This window comes from Prinia subflava, chromosome 4 (assembly GCF_021018805.1).
Source record: "Prinia subflava isolate CZ2003 ecotype Zambia chromosome 4, Cam_Psub_1.2, whole genome shotgun sequence".
Lineage (NCBI taxonomy): Eukaryota > Metazoa > Chordata > Aves > Passeriformes > Cisticolidae > Prinia > Prinia subflava.
In genome coordinates, this window is record NC_086250.1 from 19,099,924 (window position 1) to 19,123,399 (window position 23,476).

General features: G+C 37.4%; 1 protein-coding gene across 1 annotated transcript in view; it reads left to right on the top strand.

The window, feature by feature from the left end:
- Window positions 1–23,476, top strand: part of POLR3B (RNA polymerase III subunit B) — a 72,858-nt gene that overhangs the window by 32,304 nt on the left and 17,078 nt on the right. Inside the window, exons 17-23 of the mRNA XM_063395744.1 lie at window positions 56–130; window positions 888–986; window positions 4,456–4,583; window positions 11,404–11,613; window positions 13,439–13,597; window positions 15,025–15,142; window positions 15,592–15,734. Coding sequence (XP_063251814.1) covers window positions 56–130; window positions 888–986; window positions 4,456–4,583; window positions 11,404–11,613; window positions 13,439–13,597; window positions 15,025–15,142; window positions 15,592–15,734 — 932 coding nt within the window. The remainder of the gene's footprint in view (window positions 1–55; window positions 131–887; window positions 987–4,455; window positions 4,584–11,403; window positions 11,614–13,438; window positions 13,598–15,024; window positions 15,143–15,591; window positions 15,735–23,476) is intronic.

The window sequence follows — 23,476 nt, forward strand, 5'->3', positions numbered from 1 at the left end:
GTTACCTCCCTAAGTATTTGCTATGACAATCCTTTTTTTTTTTTTTTAATTTCAGGCCTTATATAATTGTCAAGAAGCAAAAACCTGCCGTTACAAACAAGCATATGGAAGAACTGGCTCAGGGATACAGGTACACAATTCAAGTAGATCATATCCATCTTCACCAAGTAAATACTGTGTGAAGGTGCTTCAGTCAGTATTTCACAGTCTTGGGGTTAGCTAATTAGAGAAATCTACTCTCCTATATAAATACATAATCTCTGTACTGGAGATTTTCTATTTAAAGTCAAATTGAGGTTGGTGTTCTTACTTTGTTACTACTGTGAGATTTGGTGAGTATACAGAATAAATACATCTCACAGCCTCATCTTTCTGCAAGTGGAAGGTTTGAGGCAGTGTCATACTCCTGACTGAAAAATCAAACACCTCATAGAAGCATCAACTTAACCTCTCTAAACTAGTCACATTCAGAGTTTTTGAAAGTCCTTGCGAATTCTTAGTTTATGTATTAAAAAAAAGCCCCACACTTAACACAAGGGCATTTCAATTTTGCTCTAATGAAATTTCACAAAATTATCACAAAAACATAACGTGATTATCCTTATATTTGCCTACATTTACAGTGATGATGGGTATATATGGGAAGATTTTATGTAGTTGTTTAAGTAAGTAACATTCATCTGTCAGACTGAAGCAGTGAATAGGCAACAGGATTAATTAAAAAACCACATTTTTCTTCAGTATGTAATATGCGCAGAATTTCACATGTAGAAGTATTTATCTGGTTTAACTTTACATATTACATTCCTTTCATATATGTACTAAGTATTTTATGTTTGCAGAAATACAAGACATTACTTCTAATGTAATTTTTAATTTATCTGTAGGAATTTTGAAGACTTCTTGCATGAAGGCCTCGTCGAATATTTGGATGTGAACGAAGAAAATGACTGTAACATTGCCCTGTATGAAAGTACAATCAATAAGTAAGTATGCATTCAGTAACTGGTGCAGGAAAAACTTCCTTAGGTTGGCTCTCTGAAATGCAAACATATAAATAATGTTACTGTTTTCACATGTGCACACTGCTCCCTTGCTAATAGTTGAAACTACTCCAGATGAAAGCTAAAGAAAGAAATCCGTCTGCACACATCCTAAAATATTCATGGGAAGTTACAAAAAATGGTGTAGGTTTTGGAAGATCTTTTCCTGGTACTAACTGTCAAAAGTATTAAATACTTGAAGGTGTATCCTTTCTTTCTCTGGATGTGGCTCTTTTTTTTTTGTTCTGATCATTGGGCTGCTCATCATAAATAATTTTATCCAATAGGTATCCAGAAAGCAAATGGTTCCACATGTTATTTGATTATCCTAGCATGTCAGGATGTATGGAAATCTCTGTTCTGGCTATAAAGGGACCCTAGACACCCACCTTGCAGTAAGTGGAGTGCTGGAATGAGACCATCCCTTTGACTTTTGGATGTGTAATAGGCCCCAATAAAAATGTCTGCATCATTCTGTGCATTCTTTACCACATGTCTTAATGCTGCTTTTGATATGTGATTTTAATTCAGAAAGTTATCCAGATCTGTTGTTTTCCACATATTTGAAGGACCTGCTGCAACTTTTTTTACTCTTGTCTTCTGGCTGTGATTAAAGAGCCCACATTAAAGGAAGGATTCTTTTTCAATTTTTAAGTCCTCATATCTTTTTACTGATTTTTAATGTTTCTCTGACAATATCCTGTAAACTGAAGGCTGAATATGAAATGCTAGAAGTTATCTCCGTGAAATGTTTGATCAGTAAATTTATGCAGAAAATTCGTTTTCTGTATAATCTGTCCTGGTCAAGTACTCCTGCAAGCTAATAGAAATACATCATTGATTTCAGTGGAGCTGGGTGAGCCCTTCAGTTATCTTTAACCTTTGTTAAATGTAATGCATTAACTCTGCTAATTAAATTGCCTTGCTCCTACCCAGGCTTTTGAAGACTTTATCACTTTAAGAAATTACTCTTGCATGCTCTTGACCAAGTTCTGTGTACATGAGCAAAGAAGAGCACAAACAATTGCTGTCATTTGTGCCAAAATAAATAATTTCCACAAAGCACCAGAGCTGAAAATTTAAGTTGCAGGACAACTGACTCAGCTGGGAAGGTTAATGGGAAGGTATCATATGAAATCATTGTTTAGTCCAAAAGAGGAGGAGAAAGTGAACTTCCAATGGACCAGTGTGAGGAAAGGACTCCACAATTGCCAGGAAGCTCAGAAGATTCTTGTATTGTTCATCAATTGTTTTGAGTTTGGCTTCAGTGCTAACAGTGGCTAACAGTGCCATAAGTATCTGAGCTTGCGTCATGTGAGCACATTGCTCCTTGTGTTTGGTAATGATACTCCCTAAATCCTCAGTAGTTGTGTACCCTTGGTACTGCTTGTTCAGGGAATACAGCTGATACAACCCACTGTCTGAAGTATCCCACTAACATTCCAGCTTTTGTACACTTCTTTTAGCAACAGTGTCCTCTCCTTACCTTTCCAGTCCAATTAGATGAGTTTTCTTTGGAGTGTTTGACTCTAATGGGTTCCATTTCTTCCTTACACATTTGTATCTCTGCTTTTTAAACTCACCACGTTGCTTTTCCTTTCTTGGGCCTGGTTCTGATAGTGGCATTTTTGACCTGCAGAAATTGAACTGCCCTGTAAAATTAGAAGGTCTCTCACTACCACTCTGGAGTACTTCATAGGATAGTAGGATTTGTGCAGGTTGGTTGAAATAGGATTGACCTCACTGGAAGAAGACATTGTTGAATACCCTATATGCAAATGTATATCTGCTTCCATGCATTTGTACCCTTTGAAGAAATTTGCAAACTTCACTATCAGTAAGTCTCAAGCCTCTGGTTTTATTGTTTGAAAAGTGTTAGCAGTTCTGTGAAGTTCTGCAGAATCGGGGAGCAGTCTCTGCCTCTAAGTTTGCTGCTGGCTCTTGCGATCATTCTGCGATTACTTGACTGCAGTTTGGATTCTCCTATTAGTATTTTCTTAGGACAGGCTTTAGATTACATAGCTGCTTTTTATCAAATGGAGAAAAATAGTGGCTGTCCTCTGGCCAGCAGGTGATTTTTAGGTTGTTCAGGCATATTTGTGATTTATAAAGATTTCTAGGACTGACAGATAGTTTCATTGGCTTAATCCTCAGGATTTCTAGGTCTGGTTTTTTCAGCTTTCAGATTTCGTTATTCTTCCAGTAGTACATATTTTGTTTATCTAAGTTCCTGCTGGCACTTGTCTTCGGTCTGTATGTGCTTGTGGGTAATTCCTTAGCCATTTTTAGCTTACTGTGCTTGGCTGTCTTTTGAGTGTTGCCATAATAAAGACTTTTCTGTCACTTCCTTGGCAAGATCCTAAAGTTTAGTAATCAAATTAGTTTATTTAAATAATTAAAGTCTTCCAGTAGATTTCCAAGAGAAGTCAAACGTTAAAGACAAGATTTTCAAAATGCATTGGGTTTAGATGTTTGGGAGAAGCAATGTGTGCATAAACCCAAGCTCTCTCTAATAAATCCAAGACATGAAAGATAGGCTTTGAAAAGGTTTAATTCTAATCATCTGTATTTCATAATTCCCCACTTCCTAATTACTTATCTTGATTTAAATTCATATCTGCTCCAGCCAAGTTTTATTGTACACTTCATTCTTAGTTATTAGTCTCTCCACTTGCGTCCCAATGCATGCTGTGCTTTGTCTTTGTTGAGCATGGACTTTTCTCTTCTGAAGCTCATGCCAGATAGAACAAACTGTCCCTCTGTCTTTACTCCTTTTCCCTGTCTTTTTCTCATCAGTACTGTCTTTTAACAACATAATCACTCCCAAAATATTTGCAGAGCTTTTCAAATAGTGTTGTATTATGTCATGTACCTATGGCACTGGATCTGATTTGGAGACAGATGTTTTCTCTTTAACTGATACAGCTGACCTTGGAAAATGAGAACTGTTTTTTTAATACCTGAATCTATTGTGCTCTTCCTTCTTCCATCTCCCTAGTGGATTTCTGGATCTCTGAGAATAGTAATTTGATGAGGAGGGCTCTCATTACATGAGAAGACATTCCCTAAGGCGTTTTGGGTCTTACTGTATAGACTGATATTTTATTGTCTTACTGAGCTCCCTCAGGTTGTTGTTATCTGGAGGCTTTTCCTTCCATTATGGAATTTTCATAAACCCTGATTTATTTCTCCTTCATTTCTTTTCATGTGGAAACAAAGCCAAAAGAAAGCTGTTGGGGTTTTGTATGAAAAATAAAAATCCTGTAGTGAATCTATGTTTTGAGGTCCTACTGACTTACATTCTCCTGAAGAGAATTGAATTTGAAGTGTTATGAGATACTGCTAAATTAAATAAATTCTGCTGAAGTTGTTTGTTCACAAGCCTGCCATAATTGGTTCTCTTTGTTTTAAGAGATACAACCCATTTAGAGATTGAACCTTTCACGCTTCTGGGTGTCTGTGCTGGGCTGATTCCATATCCTCACCACAACCAGTCTCCAAGAAACACTTACCAGTGTGCCATGGGGAAACAAGCCATGGGTAAGACTTCACTTTTCATTCCTCTTCAAAGTGTTATGTGGTTTTTGAGGCTATGTACCAAAAGTGATAAAAATTCTTTCTTTCCTGGTTCACATAAAAGCTTTGCTAGGAAAAGTAAAAGAGCACTTCCTTAGCTTTGAGGAAAAAAAATTACCTCTGAAGCTTGGAAAGATTAATGTGAAAAAAGTACCCATCAGTTTTATTTAATGAAGACTATATCTACAGTTCTAAACACTTTAAAAAAGTTTAATAAACTGGGACATTTTTGCATTTCCTATTGGGTTTTATTGGAAATCATCACGACTTTCAAATTTTCAGCATATCTGCAGGGTTGGCAGAGTGGGTTTTTTTTTCTCTTTATGCTGCAATGTGCTGTGTGTTTCCAGACATAAAAGAGTTAAAAAGTGTTCTCACAAAAAGAGACAGAGCACAGATTGAGGAGCATTTCCTTGACTGGTTGAGTAAGTGTCCTAAAAATAGATATATCAATAGTTAACGTTGACATCAGAGAGTAAGAAGAATAAAGTGTGGAAGAGAGTGGTTAGTTATTTGAACGCTTTCTGCAGCCATAGTTTAGATTTTGTGCTTTTGCTGATTGGATGAAGAGAGTGAGTACTGAAATAAACTTAATTTTATGATTACTTTTTGTTTCATTTGACAGTGTCATATATTGTCCTTAAAAGTCAACTGTTTTGTAAATTTGCTGCTGGGAGTAATTGACAGCAGTTAAATTCTAATCCTTTCTTTAATACTCAGCAAAACCAGCATTAAAGTGTCCAAGTCTATGGCTTGTGATCAAGGCAGAGGAGCCTGAGCAGTCATACATCAAATCAGACAGCTGCATTCAGGCTGGTGCTCTACAGGCTGGTTTCATGGCTGTACTGATGGCTTGCTTGCAAGTCGGGAGCTACAGTAGCACAACTCTGTCTCATGAAGAAACTGCCACTTCAGATAGGTTTACTAAACCATTTGTTTCATGCTGTGTGTTCAGAGCTGAAACACTGCACCTTTTGTGAGACTTCTCCAGCAGAATTAATAGCAAAGTAACTGCCTTATGCTGAACTGTCATGTTAAGCAGATGAAAACAGAAAATAGCAATATGCATGTTCTCTATTTAAATTTAAAAAAAAGGGGGGTGGGTGGGTGGAAAGAGGAGTGATGCAATCTTTTTCCTTACAGTTCTCTCCCCCATCCCATTATCTTTCCCCCACCCCTGAGTCTCTATTTTATGACTATTAGTCTCAGAAGGTTTGGTTAGTTACCACACACAGTTAAGCAGGATCAGTGTGTACAGAAAGCCAATTCAGTATCTGTGGAGTTCTTTTGTAGTTTTCTGTGTGAAGGTTTTTTTCCCCGTTTTGTTTTGAGTGTCATTTGCAATTCATTGTCTGTGTTTTCTGAGGTTGGTGTATTCAGCTGCTTTGACCCTAGGTCTTGCACATTTAGCTCCTTGGATACAATCCTCTGACGTTCCTGCTGACGCTAGGAACACAAAAGCCATTGAATATCTTGAGCAATAAAAAAGCCTTTGTTTCAGTTTGTTATGACAAAACACCTGACTCAAAGAAAAAGCAGATAGATAAAAGTAAATTTTTAAAGTTGGCACATGACTTGAGCTATGTTTTGCTCTGTCTGAAGTACCTGCAAACTCCTGAAGCTTTTTGTAGTAACTGCTCTAAAAAAAGCCACCATAAGTGGCAATATGTAGGGGCAGAGAAGACTTTTCCCTACACTTACTGATCAGATGAGACCTAGAGGGTGTTCCTGAAACACTACACATACTTTTTTCTGTTTATTTTTGTGAAGAGATGTGATGCAGTGCTTCAAACCCCAACCTTTAAGTAAGCATCCACCTTTAGAGCTTTCTTTCTCCATACTGAAATTGCAGAGCTCATCCAACACTGCCTGTGGTAAGTCTCATGTCCAAGTCCTCTGTGTCACTCCTTCAGCTGTCAAAACCTGAGACAGTGAAGGGAGCTTGCAGTTCAGACTGGGAGAGGAGAGCCTTGTGCTTGTCAACACTGACCCAGCCCCTCTGACCACATCACAGGGCTGTGCCAGCAGTACATTGAGTACTGTGGGCAGTATTTTCTTTTTTAAGTCTCTGTTTTGAGCAACATCAAGCTAAGGAAAGGTATGAAAGCACAAGTGAGTGGAGATTGGACATCAGGCATTGCAATGAGGTCTGTAATCCAGTGTCCCTGACAAGTGTTAGGTCCTAAAATAGTAATGTTTCCTCTGGAGAACATTACATGTCCTGAAAAATACCTCCCTTTCAGGGATACCTGAGTCAACTTGTTGAAGGACAAGAGCTGCACTTAATGGCCAAACTGGATTTCAGTAAAATTAAATTGAAATTAAACCCCTCACTTTTTTATTTACCATATTCCGCAGGTTGAACTATAAGACTGAGAGGAAGTTAGATAGTAAATATGATAGCAGCTGCAAAGACCTCAGTTGAATGTTGACATTTCAGTGCAAGGGTAACAGTTGTATCTTAAAATCTTAGAAGTACATAAGATGAAAATACAGGAGTCTGTACTGTTTGCTTTTCATGTGTTGGTAAAATAATGCTTAAGAAGATCAAGGGCTTCTACAGTTAGAGAAATAGTTCTGAACTGAGCTTTTTAATTCCATGAAGACATTAAAACCTAGTCAGTTTTACACATTGTACATCTGTGGCTGTAAAAGCCCAATATGAGGAATGAAAACATACAGTTTTCCTGCCAGTAATCCCCCATACTGCACGTGCACTGCTGTGTAAGTGATGTGTGGGTACACAGAGCAAGCTGTGCACTCACAACCCAACTGTGCACTGCAGCTTCAACCCAAATCACATAAATGTTGAGTAAGGAAAGGAAGGTTGGGGTGTTGATTGTTACTTTAACCTCGTATAAAAAGAAGGGGACAGATGACAGATGTAGGATGAGAGCTTTGTCGTAGAAGCTTATCATGAAGCAAAAATTTCAATATTACAAAAAAAGCCTCTTACTGTATCATGTACTTCCTACTTTGCTTCTATGAAGTAGCAAAGCTCTTTGTATACTGCTCTGCCTTGTATTATAGCCAGCTGGACGTGTTAAAATTGAGTTGAGAAGATAATTATGCTTCGAGGAACTGAGTGCTGGTGGATTTTGACAGTTGTGAAAGCTCTTTGGTGGACTGAGTGCCAGAGTCCTCCCAAATTTTGTACAGCTGGCCTAAGGGCACAGAATCTAAACAAACCTCAAAGCAAAACCAGCTGTTTCTGGTCATCACAGCTGGATCTGGGTGCGCTGTGGCCACAGCTCTGTTCTGCCACTGCTCTTTGGGCAGTGTTTGTGCTCTGCGACACAACCTCATTTTGACACCTCTCCTCTCCTTGGCAGTAGCACAGAAGTGCTAAGGCAGAAATGAGGTCTCTCTCTTCCCCCCACCCCCAATTTACCCATAATCTTTTTAACCCACTCCTTAGTCTTTCTACTGTGAAAGGAGTATTTCTAATATTTAACACCCAGATCATTTAATTCATGTTCTATGACAATCTCTCTGAGCTGGGTTGGAGCCCCCTCCGCAAAGTTTATCGCGGCATTTAAAAAATGTACTTCCTCCTCTTTTGCTTTGTGCTCATATAAAGGACAGAATCATGGAAAATCCATGGTGAAAACAGGGGAAATACAGAATTACAACAATTCTTTTCTTGGCATGTGTAGTAATAGCCCTTTTGGCTCATGTAGATTGATTTCTGTATCCTTGTTCATTTTGATTGTACAGTTTAATGTTGTTGTAAGTGATACACCCAAGAGTTGGATTAATGCTTGTTTTAGTTGGCTGTTTGGTCTGGTGAGTTCTCAAAACTTTCAGCATCAGAATAACAATGCCTCATTTATGCTAAATATCAGTAGATAGTGTTTTTATAGTGATTATGTCACACTAAAGGACACTCAAATTATATTTAAAAAGAAAAAAATAACTGTCAGGAAACGGAAAAAAAAAAGAAAGAATGCACACGTGCATTCACAATATATCAAGTACTGAGAAAAGCAAGAAAATGATCTTTGTTGTATCCAGGTCAACCTTGTGTGTTTTGCTTTAACTAGGGCTAATTACCAATGAAAAAAATGGTTCTTGCTGTTGGGATAATTATAAATGCGAGCCATTGAGAGCAGGGTTTGTTATGGTGAACTTTAATTATACTTTACTTTTGCTTGGTTGTTTGGCTGGAGCAAACAAGGGCTCTGTTTAAGAGAGAAAACAGAAATAAAGCTAGTGACTTCCTTCATTTCAGCGCCCACACAGAGGGCTCGTCCCAACACACCAGTCCTCTGAAGAGAGCTGCTGCTTTATTTTAAATAAGCAGATTGTGGTTTCAGGCTGTGGTTTGTTAGCCCAGTTTAGAGAAAGCATTATTTGTATAACTATTAAATCCTAGCAATTAGGAATAATATTGCTGGTATATCGGCGTGTTTTTTGCTAATTTATATCATGTGTGCTCTGGAATCACTCTCTAACCAGTTTCTTTCCTGCCCTATAGGATGTCTGTCACTGTGATATAGGTATATGTTTTCCATTTGATCAGCATTCGTCTCCTGAAAAATAGTCTGAATATAGTTTATTATTGAGGCTCAAAATGTCAGTTGCTTCTGGCCCCCAGACAGTAGCAGTTCTGTTAGGCTTATCTGAACCTGTGGTAAAAATGACAGTTTTGAAAAACGTGAAGCATCTGAAGAGAAATCATTTGCATTATCTGAAATATTTAAAAGTGTAATCTGAAATCCTTAATATACAGGAGACTTCTACAGATTGTTACTGGGGGGTAAAGAACACCCTTAAAGTGTAAAAGATAAAACTGGTGTTCCAGACTTCATCCTGTGTTAGCATCCCTAACCAGTGAACCATAGCAGGTATACCCTATAAGCATATCAGAGGAGAAAAAAATTGCAAGCAGTTTGAAAAAGTTAAGTTTGGCATGACTTTCTTTTGGAAAGATTTCTCTCAACATCAGGAAAATGTACCTATCTGTGAAACATTTAAGCTGAGCTTCAGTGCAGCCTATCCTGAAGGCACACAAGTTCTAGATGCATAGGGGAATGAATAATGGTCTAAACCTCTTAAGTTTTTAATTTGGAAGTATATTTTCCTATCTGTGTACTGGGAAAACCAGGGGGTTAAGTGAAAAGTACAGTGGGAACAATGTCTAACTGGATTCTCAGAGTATATCAGAAATAGTAGGACCTTCGGGTGGGTAGGCCTTGCAGGGTGGGACTGCAATGGTCTTCAGTCTTCAGGAGTTCAGACCCTATCAGCTTGTGTCGTACTGGAGACAAAAAATACTGTTCAAAGATGATTCATTTCCTTATACAAGAAAAAGACAGAAAAACAACTACTTGAAAGCGAGAGACAAACTAAGCCTGTCAACTCTACCAGCTTTTTCCTGTAATTTGAAAATGCTGTGCCTGTGTCATTCTGGAACCTGGGAAAGCCCAGGCCAGCTGTGACAGTTCATTTTCAGACAGTCGCTGCTGAGCTCTCTCCATTCTCCCCTCGTCCTTGGAAGGGTAGACCTGTTGTGGTTTAGGAGAGTGAGCCTAGTGCCAAGGACAGGATAGGTCTTCGGAAACGCCTGGTTTTAGAGTTTGATTTTCTAGACGTTTAATGTAAATGGGAATTGCAAGTAGATGTATGTAAAATGTGAAGCTGACCTCCTCAGTGAGCAGGTTTGTGTTCAGATGGCCTTCCTGGCCATGTGAAATCTTCCTGATACACTGACTGCCTTGACCTTTCCAAGAAAGCAGCCAGACTCTGAAACAGCAGGAGAAAATGGAAAAGTTTTGAAAGACTTACATCCTAAGGACAAAGTACTGCAGAATATTTAACACTTAAAACTTTAAAATGTTAACTTTTCAGACTGTAACTTCGTAATTGCTTAGGGATATAGCATAGTCTTGGTACAGCAAACTCCAATAACATATGATTGCCTTAACTTTTGTTCTGCTACACAACAGTTTATGTTTCCCTGCTGGGTGTTAATTATTTTTTCCTCAGATTTCAGGAGGCACTTTGGCATTCTGATGGGACAGGGCCAAAAATTTCAGTCTCAAGCTGGGAGGTCTATACAAAGGGTTGAATTCTGAACTGTAAATTTAAAATTAATTTCATGTAAAAAGACAAATATAGAAGTGGACTTCTCCTGTAGTCTTTCTATCAATGGTGCCTTTAATTTCAGAAAGTAAATCACTCTTGGCTGCTGCTAGTGGTATGCTTTGTTAATACTTTGTCCCCTTCCAACACAGGCTTCTATTGAACTAACTATTGCCCAAAAAAGGGAGGAAATACGATGTTGAAGATGAAGAGCTTGATCCACAGTTTCTCTTAAGCTCAGTGATAGTCTTTCTGGTGATCCTCACAAAATTTTGGATCAGGTCTCAGAAACACAAGTTGAACTCCAAAAAAACCTCCAAGCCCAGTGGCTATGAAAACAATAAAAGCAGACTTTGTACTTACAGGATTCAGTGTTGTGATTAAAAAAAAAATCCATGTTTAGTAAAATGGCTTTTATTTCTTTTGTTATTGTTCTTTTTATATTGATGCTTACATTTTCTCTATTCAAGAGAAAATAAATAATTCTTTCTTGGAGCTTAAATAAGAAACTATTTATATATTTATTTAAATATAATAATGTAAAATAGTTTTGGTTTGGATTCTTTTATTATTTTCCCCCTTCTTTTCTTGAAGAACTTTTATGTGATTTTAATTAATTTGCATTTTGGTAGTTTTTTAGCCAAAACATTCTTTGAAAACTCACTAATGTTCACTGCTTTTGTTTTTCTTTTACATGCAGGTACTATTGGATACAATCAAAGAAACAGGATAGATACTCTGATGTATCTCCTCGCCTATCCACAAAAGCCAATGGTAAAAACAAAAACAATAGAACTGATAGATTTTGAGAAACTCCCTGCTGGACAGAATGCCACAGTTGCTGTGATGAGCTACAGTGGCTACGATATTGAAGATGCTCTTGTCTTAAATAAGGCGTCTTTGGACAGAGGTAAGGTCCATCAACTCTTTCCCACTTCTCCATTGTGTGTTCCAATATATATTCTAAGAGACTTGTTTTCTCACAGTGTTACCCTGGGGTAACTTTTATTGCCATTACGAGCATTAGATCTCCAGTTAAGAAACTGAATTCCCAAACTGCTTTGAATACTTTTGTTTGTTTTCTGTATGTTCAGTGACTGTAACTCCATGCATACAATAGAGTGGTGAAGTTGCCAACATGCATATAAACTTCTGAGTCTGGGTATTATAAGAAAAAATGGCTGATTTCTGATCTCAATTAAAAAAGTGTAAATATACTTAGTTTACAAAAAACATAAATCATTAAAGAGTTAATCTGTTCTGTAGGGCTTGTTTTTTAGCTGGTTACCTGAACCTTTTTTCATTAGTAGGAGAGATCTCATTATTTGCACCAGTAACGAAAGCAGTAGATGAAATTAGACTGGTGAATGTATTTAGGAAAGGAATAGAACCCAAGGCAGTTTGTGTCTTTATGAGATTGATGTTCTGAGAGAGCAGTAGCAGTGTTACTTACTTTCTGAGAGAAAATAGTAGTATTGTCTAAAGCAAAATAATTTAGTGTTTATTCAGAGCTAAATTAATGACTTGCTTCCTTAAAAAAAATACTAGATCTGTGGTGCAGTGTATTTTAAGTAAAAGTAAAAACCACCGAAGGGAAGGTTAACTAACAGAGACCCATGTGCAGGTCTAGCCTGTCTGACTCTCTCCTTCAGCACTTTATGTTAAGGCTGCTGAAGGGTAGAGCAGAGTTGCCTGAAAACTTAGTCTCTCTTCTCTCCCTTTTCTAAATAAATTCCTTTGAGAGCAGGCATAGTGCAGTGATCAAATTGGTTTTAGTTTCGGGTGGCCAAAATCAGATTCTTCCATCACTTTATTCACACCCCGCCCCAACTCCCTTCCTCCTAGTTGCTAGGCAGCAATAATAGTATTCCTAGACATGTATCTTTGGCATTAATGTCTGCTGCATTTAATTTATGCCTCCTTTTCTAAAACAGCAACAGGCATGATTTAAAACTGAATGTTTTCTTTTCTGGTAGACTGGTAACACTTACGGGGAGAGCTGTGGTGCTTGTCAGGAATTACTTGACATAATCTGAAGATATAGATGTACTGTATGTGGCCACAACCATCTTTCAAATGAACTAAAACAACGCAGGATTAATAGCAAGCCTTGCTCTTGGCTTTCTATAATTCTAAATGTGATTAAAGTCTTCAGTATCATGGTTAGTTGCTGTTCTTGGAGAGAAATTCCACATGATGCTACTCTTCTCATCTAAAACCCACTTATTTTATAACAGCATATGTAATTTCAGGTGAGAATAAAAAGAATAATGGGCTGATTATACTAAACACTCCGTTAGTACTTTCTAGACTAGCTTGTGCCAGCCACAAACATGAATAAAAGTTCAGGTTTCATGGAACTCACGAAAGGAAGAGGTGCTCCTCTCACCCTATTACAGTCTCTTCTCCCATGTTACATCTTCCCGGAGACCACCAAAATTATACAAGAGATTCAGTGATTTCAAGAGAAATGATGTGTGTGCAGAGATGCAGAAGCAGATTAGCACAGTTCAGAATTGGACTGTAGTCCAGTATCTAAAAAAGAGTAGCCTACATGGTCTGATGTTTAAGTTGTTCACCACTAGGTATCTGTGTACAACATTATGCATATTCAAGTCAGTGAACAATCTAACTAATAAAAAATATTTTATATTCCATAGCTCAGATTTTATCCTGATTGTGTATTGTAAAGGATCTTTGAATTCCTAGGCAGATGAGTTTGTGTTCCATTTTAGGTTTTGGAAGGTGCCTTGTGTACAAGAATGCCAAGTGCACGCTGAAGCGTTACACGAATCAGACATTTGATAAAGTGATGGGGCCGATGCTGGATGCAGCTACCCGCAAACCAATCTGGCGCCATGAGATTTTAGATGCTGATGGTATCTGCTCTCCAGGTGGGTCAGACTGCATGTTCACTCATGGCATGTTCACAGTCAGAGTGGAAATCAATGTTCTGTCAGTATTCTTGTGCACCTTCTTTTATACTTAGCGTTTAGGGAGTTTTTTTGTCTTGAGGACGACAGTATTGTGATGAAAAATTTTAAAAAGTTAGTTCCTGAAAGCAGCATGTTACTAGTCATTGGGGGGACTTCTGTACATGAAAAAAGTAGCTTTATATTTAAGCAGAAGAGTGAGTTTAATAATGTGAATCTGTTAAAGCGTTAGAATTTGTATTCTTATATTCCCAAACTGGCAAGCTTTTAATACGATAGTTTTTCCCTGTTTGTCTGTCATGTACTGTTTTCTTAAGGATGGAGGTAGACTCCTTACTGTTTTGATTTCATGCATCAAAATCTCCTAGCTAGATGTCAATTAATGGAGTTGTTTGAGGAAGTCAAACCTTACAGTTTTAAAACTTTAGAAAGATGTTTGGAGAGAGATAAGAAAAATAAGTAGGAATGTAAACAGAGGTGTATAACTTTCCAAAGGTAATAGATTTGAGAAAGAATCCTCCCATACTGTCATCCTTTAGTTAGGAAATGGCTTAACAGATCTGCTAAGATCTAGTAAGAAAGGTGTTTTAAAGGGCACTAAACTTAATTCCATTATAGTAACACAATTGGGTCAGTTTTGTTCTTTAACACATCACAATGGCGCTTTCAAAGTTAATTAAGAAAAAAAAGACAAGAATCTTCTGAAGTATTAGGATAGATAGGACTGGGCTGGACTCCAGACTGAGACTGTTCTCAGCATGTAGGTAAAAACCTATTTGAGATAGTTCATGTGGACAGAAGAGACACAGGCTGATGTTGAGTGTAATTTAGTGGAGGAGGTGGGAGGTAGATACTTGGTGTGCAGTTGTATCATTGGCATCCTCCTGATCCGGTTTTCACTGTAAAGGGCAGGATAAGGGAATGGAGCAGGGAAAATCTATATATGACACCAGTATCTATAGAAATATGTAAATACAAGGAGAGACTGACAGTAGTCTTGCACAGCTCATTGTGGAATGATGGGCTGTCCCAAATTTAGGTGTGAATTTCTAGAATTTGTCTGCTCAGTTATGGCAAATTGTTCCCTGTTAATTTTCTCCATGCTTAGAGCAGATAACTTCAGAAGCTTTTGTGCAGACTTTTAACCCAGGGTATGCTGAATAGCTGTTCTCATAGTGCACCCAGCATGCAAGCTGTTTTTCTTTGGTTTACCAAAGAAAACTGGTTTAGTGATTCTCTTACCATTCAATATTTAGTAAAACAACAGAGCCTACTTCTTGCATGTTCCTCTGAGTTTGTCTTCCACCTTCCTTAAAAAAAAACCAAAATGTATTTCTAACGCAGTCAGATAACATTTTCATGGTGCTTTTTCCTCTTGTTCTCTGTAGGTGAAAAAGTAGAAAATAAGCAAGTCCTTGTGAACAAATCTATGCCAGCTGTGACCCAGACACCTCTGGAAGGCAGCAGCGTGCCTCAGCAGCCACAGTACAAAGATGTGCCAGTAACGTATGTTGCAATATAACTTCAGAGCTGGGCAAATTACTTGATGGAAAGGTGTTTGAGAAAATACTCGATTCTAGAAAACCCCCTTCTTCAACTATAACTGTATTTGACTGTTCTTTAATGGAAGATCAAGAAATTGGAAATATATGAGGAAGCTTTTGCTGTCAAGAAGAGCTCATGTGAAAAAAACCCATACCTTGTCCTTTACAAGTTCAGCTTAATTCTCCCTTAGTTTCTATTGCAGCTCTTAAAACTTCTTTTCCAGAAACATGCTGTACTCTGGAACTTGTATGTAAATATATATATATATATATAAATATATAAACCTTTTTCCTCATATATAAGTTCCATAAAGATTACAGTTTGGTCAGGAGCTTACCAAGACACAGATAGTAGTCTAATTTATGTTTGGTTCATAGAAGTAAAACCAATGTTTTGGCTTCTTTTACTAGCTACAAAGGTGCCACTGATTCATACATTGAAAAAGTAATGATTTCATCAAATGCAGAGGATGCTTTCTTGATCAAAATGTTGCTGAGGCAAACCAGACGTCCAGAAATTGGAGATAAATTTAGCAGTCGTCATGGGCAGAAAGGTAAAGGACACATTTAATAAAAGTAAATTTGTGTTTTGTATGTTATGTATACGTACATAATGTATATTTCCATTGACTGGTTCAGATGTTTCAGATCCCCTTGTGATCCTGTCCTAATAATGCTGGCCAGGTATAACTGAAGTGAAAGGCTGGATGCCTGTTGTGAGATGCAGAGCTACCCACAGTAATCCACATTTCTGTGGTGTCCAGGTTAGGGGATCAGGACATCTACCTACAGCAGACCTGTCAGTCAGAAGAGGTAAAATAGGTGCAGAAGGCAGTAGTTAACACAGTAACAGCTGTTACCAGATACTGTCTCAAGTTTGTGTGTTACCTGTAAGAATAGTCAACACTGCCTTTCTCAGTTCATCCAGCTCTCAGCAAAATCACCTGTAATTCCACAGTGTCTTTCACACACCCACAAAACTGGTTTTTGAAACTGTGTTCTCAGGAAGTACTTCCATTGTTTCTGTTGTTGTTAAGGAAGAGAACTCTTCTGATTGAAACATGTTTTCTGACTGTATTTTCAAGATGTTTTTTTGATCTAAAAATACTAAGCTATTCCCAGTGGATTCCCAAGTGATTTGGGAATCAGTACTGTTGAAAGTTTCAAAAAAGTAAAGAAGCAGCATTACATACTTGACTTTCCTTATGAAACTGAGTCTAGGTTTTGCACTGCAGCCTTATAGGATAGTTATAAGTGAGGGAAGACCATTAACTTCAAGAGGCAGCCAGAAGGAGCTGAGCTGTTGAAATGTTCAGCTGCCCCATTCTTCCTTTTCTCAGGGAAGCTCCTCCTTCAGGAAGATTTTGTGTAGATTTTCGTTCTAATACTTTCCCAGTCTCGTACACAGCGAAGTTGTGCAGTGCTTAAAAATTTAGGAGCACTGTTAGAGCAATGCCTATTTCTTGATACAGTTTCAGCTTTGTCTAATTAAACCCTTCTCCTTGTAAGTGGTATGCAGTATTTTAGCAGCATGTTATTATATAACAATGCAATCAGTACTGTGCAGGAAAAATTTTCTTATTAGAATTTTTAAAAAAAGCCTCTAAATTATATTAAAGAAGCTGCTGGGTTAATCATGATAAATATTTATAGGGATTTGCCTGAAAAATTTAAGTAGGTAAGTTTTTTCTCCTAGTTTGGGCTATTAATGTGCACTTATTGGAATAGTTGAACAGAATGTAAATGAACTTTTTTTCATATCCCTCCAAAATTAATAAAAGGAATGCTCCACAAATGCAGAACCATGAGGGGAAGTGGAAGAATGACAGAAGGAAATAAAATTGTACCAAGCAGGCTGCAGTATGGCTTTAGGGTGCTAAGGACCTTCCATATGACAAAACGCACAGAAGACATCTCACAATGTAGAGCAAGCAATTACCTGTGGAAATCCCATGGTAATGAAAAGCAATATCCTAAATGCTGTAGGAAACTTTGAGGACACCCATAATTATGCCTGGCATTGCATCAGGTTAACAATTGGCTGATCACCCTGTATCTGTCCTTGGGATAATAATAATAATAATAATAATAATAATAATAATAATAATAATAATAATAATAATAATAATAATAATAACAACCTATACATTATTTAGAACATCCCTTTCAGCTTGGTTTTGGAGATTCAAGTGGGAACATTGCAATAGTTGTGTTACAGAGTTTGTAGGTATGTGCCTGTAGCTGTCCCATGCATTAATCTGTATTAATAATCCCTTGTGATCAGGGGAGTGATCATATTCCAAAGTATCACATTTTACTAGGACTCACAGCCTGCCTGGCAGTAAACCTCTCGGCTCACTGCCCTGTAGTGCATTATAGAAAAAGATGTTACAGTAAATGGGAGAAAGGAGGAATATGGAGAAGATGTGTTTGATAGATACTAAGAAAAAAATACTGATGAAACCAAAGCAGTTCACTGTTTTGCAGTTTAACTATACAATGAAGAAGGCAATACTGACAGTAGCAGAACTGCAGAAAAGGCATGAAAAGGAAAGGGAAAACCTCCTTTAATAGCTTTATAACATTATATCTGGTATCATTCTCTGACATCAAACTGGGGAGGGATCAGTCATATCAGATGAATATAGACAATCATGAAACAGAAATCATAATACTAACAGTTTAACTTTTTCTATTGAGAGAATTTTTAATTAGCTCTGAATTTATTCTCTCATCTTGTCTGAATGTAGGCAATTACAATTTCAAGTTTCATTTGTGGCTGTTAGCTTTTAGCCTGCCATAGGGCCATTTAAACATATAATGAGCTTAAACTAGCAAGTATCTTGGTTGAGTGAGAAGGAGAAGCAGCATATGTCTGTCTGCATTGTCAGTCTTTTTTGTGAAATATATTTATTTTCTGGAAGGAATGCATGAACATGAGGTTTGATTTCACGGAATTGTGGTAGTAATGGGTTTTAAATAATTAAATATGTGCAAAATAAGAGATTGCACGAACCGCATCTCAAACTTTTTGATGGTCTTTTTCCTGTATTCCAAATTGATTTGTATTTCAAAGCTGTGCTTTGTCACTGGAGCAGAAGGAGGCAGAGTAAGGGAATTAGAAAGTGTCTGGGATACAACAGATTAAATCTCACAAACCAGCTTTAGCCTTTTGTTACAGAAAGGCCTTTCGCTAAATATGTAGGTAGATTTTGTAGGCCTCTGTAATAATACAGATCTATGTCACTGCCTCTGTATTTGCTGCCTTCTTTGTGTCCTCTCACATGTCAACATGGTATTGGCAAGGGTCACCACTTGTGGCCTGTCCACCACACCCTCTTTTCACGCGAGTCTATGTTTTAAGTACACTCCTTCCAAGCTGCCTGTAAAAGGTTGCCTGTCCTTCAAGGCCTCTCAAAAAGAAGTATATGGGGAGAAGGAAAAAAAAAAACCAAACAAATAAGGCCACTCTATTGTGTTCTGAAATGCAAATATTTTGCTCTATTTTAATACTTATCTTCAAACTGGATGTTGCAGTAAGATCTTTGGGACTGGGACTGTCGCTGCAGTCTGTAAAGTCATTAAGCTTCTAGTGTTTCACAGATAAATCCTCTCTGGTAGTTACATGTTTATCCAGAACTGCAGGACTTGTTTTCACTATGTTGCATCACATATTTTCCAGAAGGATAAAAAACCTTTTTTGGTTAATTATTTTGTTGTTTTAATCTTGTATTCTTCAAGCAAAGTCACTTTTCAAAGCACAGAAGGCAAAAGGATTGTTAAGCTAAAGAAGCTTCATCTGAGTTTCATACAAAGTAAATTATTATATTTCCAGATTTCCTCTTGCTTTGCTACAAGTCACAATGAGGAAAAAGTTGGGTTCTTTGATGTGAAAAAAAGCAATATAACACTCCTCTGAAAGAACATTTCTCAGTCTCTCATGTGAAAAAGGATTAACACCTCCAACAAAGGTCCTGTAGATCACAGAACTAAGCAGCAATACTGAACAGTATTCCTGAGGAGTGGAAAAACTGTATTTAAGCAAGAGATTGTTTGAACTGGCAAACAGAAGCTTTTTAATAGCTGAAGATCTAAGATAAAGGATTAAACCTTTCTGAAGTATCTGCACTTAAACAACTCTAAAGACAAGGAAGCAAGTTTAAATTCATGAAAGATGGTCTTTGTTTTCCTAAATGAACCATGTTCTTTAGTGTCAAAACAAAATCTATTCACTGCATTATCAACTACATAAACTTCATGACAATACCACTCGTCTACCAAAGTCTGACCTTGCTTATTTTTTGAAATTTTTATTAGTTTGAGCATCTGCCATCTGCTTTCCTAACTTCTAGAGGAGATCAACTTATCTTTTTCCTTTTAATGGGCACTTGAACAGTACAGATAAGCAGAACATTTAAAAAAAAATGTTAGTTTTAAATGGCTACTTGTGTCATTTTCCCCCATGTTACAAGTCAGAATTAGTACTTTATCTGTAATAGAACATCAGTGGATTTATAGTAATTAAATGGTTGAAGTGGCACTAAAAAGAATTTGCTCTTAATCAACTGCAGGAATGTGGAATGATTAGTAGTTATTAGGCATCAGAGAAAGTAGGGATTTCTTACCATATTTTTATCTTCAGAAATTGAATTTGAGAAAATATCAGAATGCCATTAAAACTTCCCATACTGTTTTTTGTATTTATTTTTAACAAAACCTCTGCTTAGCTTGCTGTCTTAAGAAGAAAATTACAGCATTTTTTATCTCAAGCAGCAAACAGGTAACCTTCTGACCTTTTCAGTAAATCCTCAACTGAACCTCTGAAATTAGGGTGATTTAGCATTTTATGGCACAGAATAAAAATCTCTAATTCTGTTTCCAAATAGTGTATCCTGAACACACATTTTATTAAGCTCTTGACTCATTCAGCCATGTGTATTTTGTAAAGTTCCTATGGTTATTGTTTTACAATAGCTGCTTCCAGAAGCATTGTAAGGGTTTCAATTAATCAGCTCTTTGTGTGCTTCAGACTATGCAAATTTATCACATCAGACCATTCAGCAGCTCATGGGAAAGCAGTGTACAAACTGTATTGTCTTCTAGCACCTCCTCTCATTTAGAGTGATGTTTTTAATAAGAAAACTAATCAAGTTTACTTATGCATTATTTATCTGTTAATTTTAATTCTGTTCTTTACCTCTTATGTCAAATAGGATGCAGCGATATGATAGATCAGTGAATGATTCAATATTGAACAAAGCTTCTGTGATGCAGCACTTTTTTCTTCTAGACTTCTTTTATGCTTAGTTAGCGAACACAGTATGTAATTAGAGAGTTTTGAAGCAGCTGTACATTTTTTGTTCAGCTTTACTGATTTTTGCAAATCTGTCACTTGTCCGTAACATGCAGCAGTGTGTTAACAGCTACAACTTTGAATTATATGATGTTACCTTATTTCTCAGGAGTATCTCCGAATTCTGGCAAATCTGGCAAAGCTAAAACAGATGCCTTTCAAGTCAGCTTCATCTCTTTTACCACCGTATCATTAGAATGAGTAAACAAGTGCGTTTAGTAATGCGCTCCTTTTTCTCTTGCTGATAGAAACTGGTATTGCTGCTGCTTCTATTCACCTCGTCTTCTTTGCTCTCTAATGTCCCTCCCGCTGGTAGTAATTAGTTTTCTATATTAGGTGTTTTGACTTATTTGATGATTTTTTTTTCCATTTGGCATGTGTGTGTATGGAAGGCACCTTATCGTAGCCTGGTGAAAAACTTGCCCGTGCTGTTGTGTTGTGTCCCTGCCCCCTCCCGGCCACCCCCTCCCCCTCTGCGCTGAACCGAGCTTTTACAAGTCTGCCTGTGCTCGTGTTTCTCAGCAAACTGTAAAAACAACCACATGGAAGGTAGCAGCTCTGGAAACCTGAGTTTCTCCTGATTAGGAGAAGAAACTCAGACAAAAGTGCAGGGGCGAGGGGCTTTCTGCTGTCAGTGCCTTGTGGAGGTACACGGGTTTGAGATGCTGTCAGCATTGATGCTGATAGCGTGTGTGGGGCTGGGGGCCATTGTGCATGGTCAGGGGGCTGTCATTTATTGGCTGCCATACAATAGCATTGAGAAACACTGCCTATGGCTGTTTTATACTTGCATGTTAAACCACTGGGGATGTCTGATTTGAGGTTATTCTAATTTAAACTGTTACCCTTGCATTAAGCTGCCATGCTTATTAATAGCCTTTTTTTCCTTTTTGATATTATAAAATAATTTCTTAGCATTTTCACTGATTTTCCTTCTAAGGCGACATTACAAAATTAATATACAGAAGTTTTTTTTCTAGAATTTAGTTTGTTTTTCAGTTGAAAAGAAATTAGATGTAGCAAATTGCTAGATGCTTTCTTGCTCAAGCACATAAACACTTTGTTAATCTACATTAAAAAATACATTTTGTTTTTTCTGCAGCCTTTTCTGGTTGTTAATACTTGATTCTGGCCCCAAATGAGACACCAGAATATATAGATAGGAGTCATTCAGGCCCCTTGCAGTATAGAATTTAGTCTCAAGTTATATTGCTCAATTCCAGATGCAGCATATAAAAATTGTGAGAGGAAGGGAAGTGAACGAAACAAAATTATTTCATGTGTCCTCCGTGAATGCTGGGGGATCAATTTTCATGTGATGTCTAAATCAGTAACAATTAAGAAATACTAACCTCTAGTAAGAGTCACAGAGCAAAACAGCCTCCTAGTTTGAGTGTACCTTATTTATGAATATTGTATGGGGTGTAGTTGAGCAGCTCAGTTGTGAAATGCAGTTCATACTTGAACAGGGTTTGGAACTTGAGACTGTTTTAAATCCAGCCTCCTCTTCTTTACTGTTTTATTAGCCAGTTGCAAGTGATAATTCCACTTATATGGATTAATTCACTTGGTCACTTTTTTGCAGCTGTTGGTTTGCCTGGCACTGTTCTGCTGGGGGAAAAAAAAAAAAAAAAGAAAAAAAAAAAAAAAAAAAAAAAAAGGGAGCAAATTCAGGAGCTTAAAGTGTAGACCTGCAAGCATTAGTCTCCTAAAGAGCTTCTGAAAGCAAGAGAATGCAAAATAAAATTAGGTTTACATTTTGAATGAATTGCAGTTACTTTTAGAAGTAGCATTGTATATAGAAAAGGTGTCTTTCAGCTTTTTTAACAGTTGAATGAACTTTCTTAAAACATAGGGTAGGAAGAAGCTTCTCTGTCCTCTAAATACACAAAGACATGCTATAGAGCTGCTACAGGCTCAGCAACTTCTTAAAATACAGAAGCTTAGAACTGAGGCTTTATAGCTTTCCCTTTTTTTCCCTCTGTAAAATAGAAACTTTATAAATGGCCTAGTGAGCTTCACATTTCTGGATTCTGTCTAAATATTTTGTTTTTAACTTTTAAGCTCATTATGCTGTCTTTGTGTTAACTTGTATTAAAATCTGTCAGCTATGACTGGTCTCATAACCACAGTCAGCGGACCAGAATAAGTTAATTATTTACTTGTGTCACTAGTGCTCTTCATCTAATGAAATGCACAGCTGTGTTAGATCTGCAGTTGGGTGTGTAGGTCCTATTGTTACACAAGTCAGCGGAGGGTAGAAGCCGCTATGATGGAGAGCCCTCAGTTCTTTCTGCTGTTCTGCCTTTCTGTGTCGATTTCATGGATCTTTTATCATTCACTTTCACACAAAACAAACAACACAGTGGCTGTCTGCTATGGGAACCAGCTTGGCATATAAAAGGTTTTCAGAGCCTAAAGTAATTTTAAGTTAGCTAAGATTTAATTCTTGGCTTACAGGTGCCATGAAGTCCAGATGCATCCTAATACTTTCTTAGGTGTAAATGAAAATAAGGCAGTATGTATACACAATAATATAACAGGGTATTTATGTATAAAATTTTAATGACAAAAAAGGCTGTGCATGAAGAGATAGTGGGTTGGTCTGAGGTTTTTTTTTATTTTCAGGAAATGATTACTGCTTGGCAGGGAGGGCTAGAAGGATGTTATTGATTTATCACAGTAGAACAATGAAAATTAGTTTCAATAGGTTTAAAAACTACATACAACAGCACACACCCCCTTGCCCCATACATTTTTTTTCTGCTCCCTTCCCCCATACTTACCATTCTCATTCTATTAACTACTGTCCCGTACACCTATCCCTGTCTTGCTTGGACAGTGGAAGAGGAGCTCCCTCCTGAGCAGACGCCGATATCCCCCTGTGAACTGGCTGCTCGGGGATGCCTTTTTAGGGATGTAACCAGTACCCTCAGTCTTCCA